Source organism: Photinus pyralis, unplaced genomic scaffold (assembly GCF_008802855.1).
Source record: "Photinus pyralis isolate 1611_PpyrPB1 unplaced genomic scaffold, Ppyr1.3 Ppyr1.4_LG6, whole genome shotgun sequence".
NCBI classification, from domain to species: domain Eukaryota; kingdom Metazoa; phylum Arthropoda; class Insecta; order Coleoptera; family Lampyridae; genus Photinus; species Photinus pyralis.
The window spans coordinates 14801387-14809143 of record NW_022170663.1 but is presented as its reverse complement, the minus strand read 5'-3'; the positions used below and the strand labels follow the sequence as shown (position 1 = coordinate 14809143).

At 38.3% G+C, this 7757-nt stretch overlaps 1 protein-coding gene across 3 annotated transcripts; it reads right to left on the bottom strand.

Annotated features, from left to right (window-relative positions):
- Positions 1–250: 250 nt before the first annotated feature.
- On the bottom strand, positions 251–5978 carry LOC116173701 (G-protein-signaling modulator 2). Of its 3 annotated transcripts, XR_004145975.1 has the most exons (10): positions 5741–5978; positions 5454–5686; positions 5126–5404; positions 4837–5076; positions 4521–4785; positions 2460–2669; positions 1810–2101; positions 1466–1760; positions 1102–1418; positions 251–1048 (listed from the first exon to the last, which is right to left on the bottom strand). XR_004145975.1 is itself a non-coding variant. In XM_031491351.1 (9 exons), the coding sequence occupies exons 1-9, from the start codon at positions 5783–5785 to the stop codon at positions 1343–1345; spliced, it is 1935 nt and encodes a 644-aa protein (XP_031347211.1). In that variant the 5' UTR covers positions 5786–5978; the 3' UTR covers positions 251–1342. The 3 variants fall into 3 exon arrangements, 2 of the variants coding, with proteins under 2 accessions (XP_031347211.1, XP_031347212.1); XM_031491351.1 differs by having other exon boundaries at positions 251–1418; XM_031491352.1 differs by having other exon boundaries at positions 251–1418; positions 2499–2669.
- Positions 5979–7757: the final 1779 nt, after the last annotated feature.

Here is a 7757-nt window from a genome sequence, read left to right as displayed (position 1 = left end):
GAATTATATTTATAGCAGGCGTTTTTAGATATACACATTTTTACGTATTTGGTCTTAGTTAAATGTTGTACCTACCAAATATATTTAAAGAAGCCCTAGAATTGCTGTCTGTAAATGGCACCATAACATTACTTGCTGTATAAACCACTATTCAGTAGTTGACATCAAATGGAAGCACATCAGAATTTCCAAATTGTCTACGTACCTCTTACCCATTATGTGAAAGGATATTTTAGAAATCAATACAATCTTCATTTAATATGTTTACTTTTGTACCACATTTTGAAGTATATAATCAGTTTAAAATTCAACAGTTTGCTTTAGATAATAAAATGTATATAATGTAAAAACTTTACAAACAATTCTTTGGCTAATCGAATTCTATACTGCATCAATTAATATTCTAAGATTCCAATATTTTAATACTGTTATATTTCGATAATAGTTGTAATTATACACTATGCCAGTGAAGTGGAAGGTTAATAATTACGCACAGAGAGAGCCACGTATCCTACCCTCTATTATACAGTTCTCTTTATATGATGCCCCCAAAACTGCTGCCATCTAAATAAAAAATTAGATGAGACATCGAATAACTAGCAATACCTAGAGGGATTTATGACTCACTCAGTGTAGAATATCCCTGATTTGGTACCAACAATTTTAATTACCTAATTCAGTGTAAAATGGAGTATTAAATTTGGCACAAATTTACATTACTTTTCTAATAAATCTATTAAATCGGCACAGTCTGTTTCGTAATGGTGTTCATTCCCAATTTTAAGGGTAATTTGGAAGCCGAGAAAACTGTACCGAGCTAACAAATTTACTCTTAACTCTATATATACATAATCTAACTGCTTAGAAGACATGAGATTTGTGCTGTTTTGTCCAAATAATGGACTAGTGAACGACTATTAGGCCTACCATCAAGTTAAGTAAATACAGCGTGGACGATTAAAATATAAAATTTTTTGTATAAAATACTTACATTAAAAAATAAAAGGGCAAAGTGTGTTCACAAGTTTTCAGTCAAGATCAGTGTTACCTATCAAAACACCAAATAATTTTGCAACAATCGGTAATTTGTATAGTACCTACCTTGAAGTAGCATTCCATGACGGTATTGGCTTACTTACTACACCTGAAACATGAAGGATCATCCTGTAGAGTATCAAACTGAAAGCAGTAAGGCGAAATCTTGACCAAACGTCAAATACCAGATGTACTGTGCAGAGAAAACTAAATTGTGAACACACTGTACAATTTGCACTACATAGTATAAGTAATCTAATAAAACTGGCAGTCGTAGAATAAAATTCAAGTACTGATATTCGAACACCTACTTCTTTTTCTTGCCACTTGCATTGTTATTGGAAGAATCACTATGGGCAAGTGGTACACTACCATTGGCAATCCTTCGAGACAACCAATTAGCACATTGCAAACTTCGCAGGATACTCACTTGTGGTCCATTCGCGGAATGCTAGCTCTTTGATCGTCCATTCGGCCCGACTGAAACCTCATAATGAGCGAGAAGAAATCCTCATCTGGGACCGTGGCGCCGCTCTTTCCGGCGCTGCTCTCGTTAGGCGCCATGGGCGAGTCCGACTCGCTGTCGACGGCCGGCGCGGGAAGCGGCGACCTTTGATCTTCCAATCGCGAATCCTGACAGCGTACCAATTGGTCCAGGAACGAATCGTCGGGAATGTTGTTGCGGTTCGAGTCGGCTAATCTCTGTAGGGAGTTGGTTTGCAGTCCTGCGGGTTCGAGAATTAAATTAAATCCGAATTCGTCCGCCGAAGGTACCTGGCAGGTGCGGCAAGGAAACGCGCTGCTCGTCCATTCTTTTGCTCTGCATTCCCGCGATCATGTCAATTAGATCGTCCGGACCGTCACGCGGTAGATTGGAAACGTTGGTGTTTTCTTTGTTATCGAGATTTAGGGCGCAGCGTTGGTCGTCCATGCGTTTGGATTGGAATCGGGACAGCAGGTCGAAGAATGAGTCCTCATCCTCGTTTTTCGTAGGAGATGGTGCTCTGGCAATGGCTGGAGGAGGTTGTAGCGTCAAACCGGGCCGTGTTTTATTGTCGGGAGTCATCTGTTCCAAAAATCAACCATCCAGAATTCAAAAACACTTAATAAATATGATATCAGTAGTTCAACGATAGTTTAAACACATGGAGTGGACGAATGACAGATATTTACATTACTGGCGTTTTTATGAATTTAGTCCTCCTAATGTCCCAAATTAGCGAGCGACCCTATACATTGTAAATTACATTCAACGAGCAAAATACAAAATGTGCAAACAAAACTTTTTTAAGAGCCGCAATACCTAAACGCATGCAGGACGATCATGCCAACGACACAACACATACAACAAAAAGACCTTAAAATCATCTGGCGATCGCTAAGCGTTATAAATAATATTTACAAAAGACACAAAGCACCACTACCTTAATAAGACTGAGCTGTTCCATGCTTTCGCGTCTCACCCTTTGAATCCGGTTGATCGAGGGTGGGCGCTCGTTCGCGAATGGCGAAACGGGACTTGTGGCTTCTTGACTAGAAAGTTCTGAGTTGGTCCCGCTCTCTGGAAGGTTCATTATCTTACGTAGGTCCGCTATGTTTACCTTCGCAGTAGATTCCCCGACGGCATCGCCCAGCTAATCGGGAGATATGAAGCATAAGTTGGGAGAAAAATAATAAATGACACGAATTCATGTATGATGTAAAACATGCCCTGAGATAATCAAAGGGGACTTGTAATTAAACTCCGCTTTACAAGATGCGCGAAAAAGAGCATCCTGTATGTAGGATAGAGGATCAGAACAAGCATTTTTTCCAAATAAACCGAGGATCCAACGTGTTTCGTTTGGGAGCCACCCCCACAAAACTGGTAACATTTGCATTCCTTCTTTAATTTTTTTCTCAACAAACATAATTGTTAAAATGACTCGTGGCACGTCTTTGACAGTTTTTCGGGCATGCTCTTTCCGATGTTGTAAAATTTTTTTTCAAAATTCCTACAACGAAAGGGCGCACCCCTAAATGAGGGCGCGAAAAAATTCTAACATTGACAAAACTTGGTATCTGAAACACGTTGGACCCCCGGTTTATTTGGAAAAAGTGCTTGTTTTGATCCCCTATGTAACCCTATTTTTTTTAACATACATTTAACACCCTGTATGCACCATACAGGGTCTCTGGTAATTTTGGAAACAGACGATTATCGGAGAAAATATACAGGATATCAAAAAAAGTTTCATACAAAAGTTTTGGGGTTCTTTAATGTCTACTAGGTAGGTAGGTTTTAATTATACAGGGTTGGGCAATCAAAACGTGTTTTGTGTGGATGTATGTGCATGTAAATCAGTGAGTGTGTGCTTGGAAAATAAACATAATTGTCAGCGACATAGTTTCCTAAACCGCACATAGTTTCTTCGAAAACAACAAAATTTGCAAGCGTTGAGCAAGTTCATTATATGTGTTTTTCATTTTAACCATTGAAGGGGGTGGTTACGTCTACTGTTGGTGTACAGACGCGTAATACGAAATTTTTGTATCTACCACTATACACTTGGACATACAGGGTGTTTCGAAATTCTCGCCCATGAACAAATGGGGGCGTAATTCTGAGACAAAACTGAATAGAAAACCCTATTACTTTTCCAATCAAACAAATTCTTTTCAACATCATGTTCAAACAAACACGTGCAGAAGAAGCATGTTCAGCAGCAAATGGTAGACAGCTATTGAAAATAATTATCTGATCACAAAAGTGTAATAGGGTTTTCTATTCAGTTTTGTCCCAGAATTAGGCCTCCATTGTCTGTAGGCGCGAATTTCGTAAAACCCTGTATAAACCAATTTCGGATAGAATATTGGGACAATCTATTTTATTATTCAAGATTTTGTGTAGGAAGCCAAGTGAAATCACATTTTTTCTATCTGACAATTTCGTGATAGACTGGATTTACCATAAAAATTGTCACCAATAAATGATTTGTACTTTTGTGAAAGCACAATTTTCCCTGGGTCTACAACAGCAATTGCAAATTCCAGCTACCGATACTGAAAAGTTTGCAAATATCCAATGAAGATTCTTATTTAGTTTACATTGCTGAGGTACCTACCTTAACATCCAAAATCCGTTGTACAGGAAGTCGAACTGAACCTACCTTTCCTATCTTACGACCGTAGCTTTGGGGGGGGGGGGGATATAATTCTCTTAAGGTGTAATGTTACCGCAAAGTGATCTAACTCCACCCTTTCCCATTATCGAAAATGACTGACTTTTTACTTTAGTAATAAAAACTATTGCCCTTTTTGTAAAAATTTGTACTTTGGGGATAGGGATTAGGGACTGATTTAATACCTTCAATTGTTGTTCCTAAACAGAGAAAATTACCCAAGTAACCTTTGAAAATGACTAAGAGAATCATTGTTTCATCATTGCATTTTAAAAATGTTGACTAACTAAATGTTGTCTCTGTCCATAGCCGACTGTTCCTTACCTCTTTGCTAATTTCCAGATGTTTATTTGCGAAATTAAGGGCTTTTTCATGGTTACTAAGTGAGGCGTACGCATTGCCTAAAGACCAACAAGCTCGACCTTCCCCGACACGATCCGACAAGTGCTGAGCGATTAGCAAATGTCGCAAATGATACTCTATGGCCGTATCATAATCCCTTAGCAATGTATACGTATTACCCAAACTGTAACAGGCCTGTGCCTCCACCGCATGATCACCCAACTCTTGAGCCAGAGCTAAAGTTCGCCTTAAACCACCACATTAATTCGAATTTATCGTTATTACTACTAATACGTACTTATAGTGATGAGCGGCATCATCAAACTGTCCTAAAAATATGTGAGAATTCCCCAAGTTACTGTGGGCCCTCCTCTCGGCCGATTTATCACCAAACTGCCTAGCAATAGACAGTCGCTCTTCGTGGTAACGAATTGCCTGCGCGAAATCTCCCAAAAGATAGTGAGTGTTGCCTAAATTACCACAGGCACGACCTTGCGCTGCTACATCCTCCAACTCACGCATCAAAATCAAATTTTCTCTAAAACACAACAACCGCACTCAAAACAATTTATCCCCGCCAGTCTTACTCATAATATCCCACAGCTTCTTGTAGGCACGACTTTACGTCCTCTGCAAACTCGCCAGGCTCCTTATTTCCAATTCTCCCAACATGCTTCCCCTTAGCATGGTACACGTTGCCCAAATTGTAAAGAGCACGTCCTTCACTTTGCCTATCATTCAATTCTCTTGATAAATCCAAATGTCTCTTACAACAAAGCACAGCCTCATCGAACCGTCCCATCACTTTCAAGGTATTTCCTAGATTCCCAGATGATTTCGCCTCGCCCAATTTATCACCCATGGTTCTAGGACAAGATTACTAATCAAGGGCAAGCCCTCCACCTCTAATCTTACCTTGCTAAGGTTAAATCATGTTTGTGATATTGCATTGCCTTTCCGTAATCTCCGAGATAAAAGTAGGCATTACCCAGTTGACTATAAATAGCACTTAACGTACGCAAGTCGTCTGTACCCGCCTGAATGGCAGCCTGGAAGAAGGCGACTCCTGCACGACAATCGCCCGATTTGCAAAGACGTTCACCTTCCAACGCCAATTCCAAGCACATATTGCTAGAACCATCGTACGGCTAATAAAAATATAAACATCGTGAGTTATTGTGGATAAATTGGGGGGTGCACACCTGTGAATCTGTTGTTAAATTTTCGGCACTAGCACTTAATGACATTTTAACTTAACATAAATGTTGCATAGATAAAGGTATTAAAAGTAATATTGTATATAATCAAAAGAAACATTAATTAATGATTCATTTACTGAATAAACAAAGTATTTGATGGCGTCATGGTTGAACCAAACCCATTTTTAGTTAAATCTGTTCCATTTCCATCCCCATTTAAAACATGTGGATGTGGTTCATCTACCTTCTACAGTCTTCGTATTCTGATTTATTTAGGTCGATATACAATGCACTTCAAAATAAATAGATAGGAGAAATGAGTTATGTGTGTTGCCTATAAGTGTTGGGTATTTATATACATCGCAACAAAGATTATAGAGGTAACCACAACCGTTGCAAGCTTGCATATAAAGCCTGAATATGAGTTTTTCATTATGTTATTTGTATCTGCGAATAGAATCCCAAATTTTCCTAGGAGTTTTTCTAGAATTTGAAAAAAAATTCCCGGATACCGGACATTTGCTGGGTTGGGTATATACCTACCTTCGTTATACATTTAAGTAGAGTTTTGCAATCGACCATTCATAAGAGCAGGTGCATGTGTCGGCATTTGGTCAATTTCCAATGTACGAAAGTTTTCGATATAACCCCCAGATGGCATCCACATCCACAATCACCCCTCTTGGCGGAAGAGCCTCGCCGCCTCTTACCATGAACGTCTCAGTCCCAACTCAGTAACAACCGCCCGGGAGGAGCACAACGTAAGTGATAACGTCGTCACGAACCACCCTCCGTGTGGTATTATTCAAATTTATTAAGAAAGTCTGGAGGATTGTTTACGAAATAAACACAAAGTTGCTTTATTTCACTTGAATTTGTATCTCGGTGATTTTTTCCTTTTAGAATTGTTTGTAATTGCCTACTTTTTGTTTAAACTTGTTTAAATATTATCACTTTTGTAATTATTCAATTTGGATATTAGAAATAAGACACATCTGCTCTAATTTGTGTGTTTTATATGGTCGTTGCGATAAGGCGAAAATTAATTAACGCACGTGTTTTGGTGTTGATAAAGAAGACGCAGGTGTTTAAAAGAATTGCGCGTTTCATATTGGGGAAGTGGGGACGTTTGGCACGCTCTGTTGGTGATTACCGTGTTATTTGAAATATTTAAGGAAAGAGTTTATTTGCTGGTGGGAGTGGTGAATACTAGAGACAACGAGAAAACGATGCTGCTAAATTTCGCGACGGGTAATGCATGTGATTGTCTTAACAAGCCCGCGGTTATTTTGTACCGGCCAGCATTAAATTTTAGAGAATTTCCACAAAAAATATATCCAGTCAAAGTCGAGAGAAAGCGGTATAGATTCCACTACGTTAACTAGACCAGAGCAAATTGAGGAAAAATTTGCATCGAAGACGATAATCGCTTCATTTGTCTAAGGCCAGCGACCGGTTCCGGCTGCATCATTGACAAAGGTATGTAACTAATCTTTCATTTTCTACGTTTTGATTGCATTTCAGTTAAAAAGCGTTGCCATACACTTTTTTGCAAAACTTTTACTTATTTGAAATTTGTTTATATGGACGTACCTAATCATTATATTTTTAGAACAGGGTTATTGGGTATTTTAATTAATAACTGGTAGGAATTCGGTAGTTTTTCTCTTTTCAGCGTGTATATGAAATTGCGCAAATTGAGATAATTAATTTATCTCAATTTTGAAATAACTAGGAATTATTGTTGTTCTACAAAGGATATTTGTTTCAAAGAGAGGTCTAAATACAGATTACATAAACTTTCCAAAACATATTGGTTCTAATCCAGTATTTTTTCAAATTTTGATAACGGGTTATTGAAAATTAATGACCTATCAGTCAAAACTGAATGAACTAAATTTTTTCCCACCTTTATAGCATTTTTTACCTGAGCTAGACGAAGAAATTATAAAAAGCATTTGCACCACAAGTCCGAGAAAATTTTCAGCCCTTCACAAATCACAAGATACTAAGACAAATT

Coding starts and splice junctions, on each gene's coding strand:
- LOC116173701 (XM_031491351.1), bottom strand. CDS start 5,785: ATGTCATTAAGTGCTAGTGCCGAAAATTTAACAACAGATTCACAG. Junction 5,405..5,453: donor CATGATTTAACCTTAGCAAG/GTAAGATTAGAG, acceptor ATCTTGTCCTAG/AACCATGGGTGATAAATTGG. Junction 2,670..4,520: donor ATCTGGAAATTAGCAAAGAG/GTAAGGAACAGT, acceptor TCTCCCGATTAG/CTGGGCGATGCCGTCGGGGA.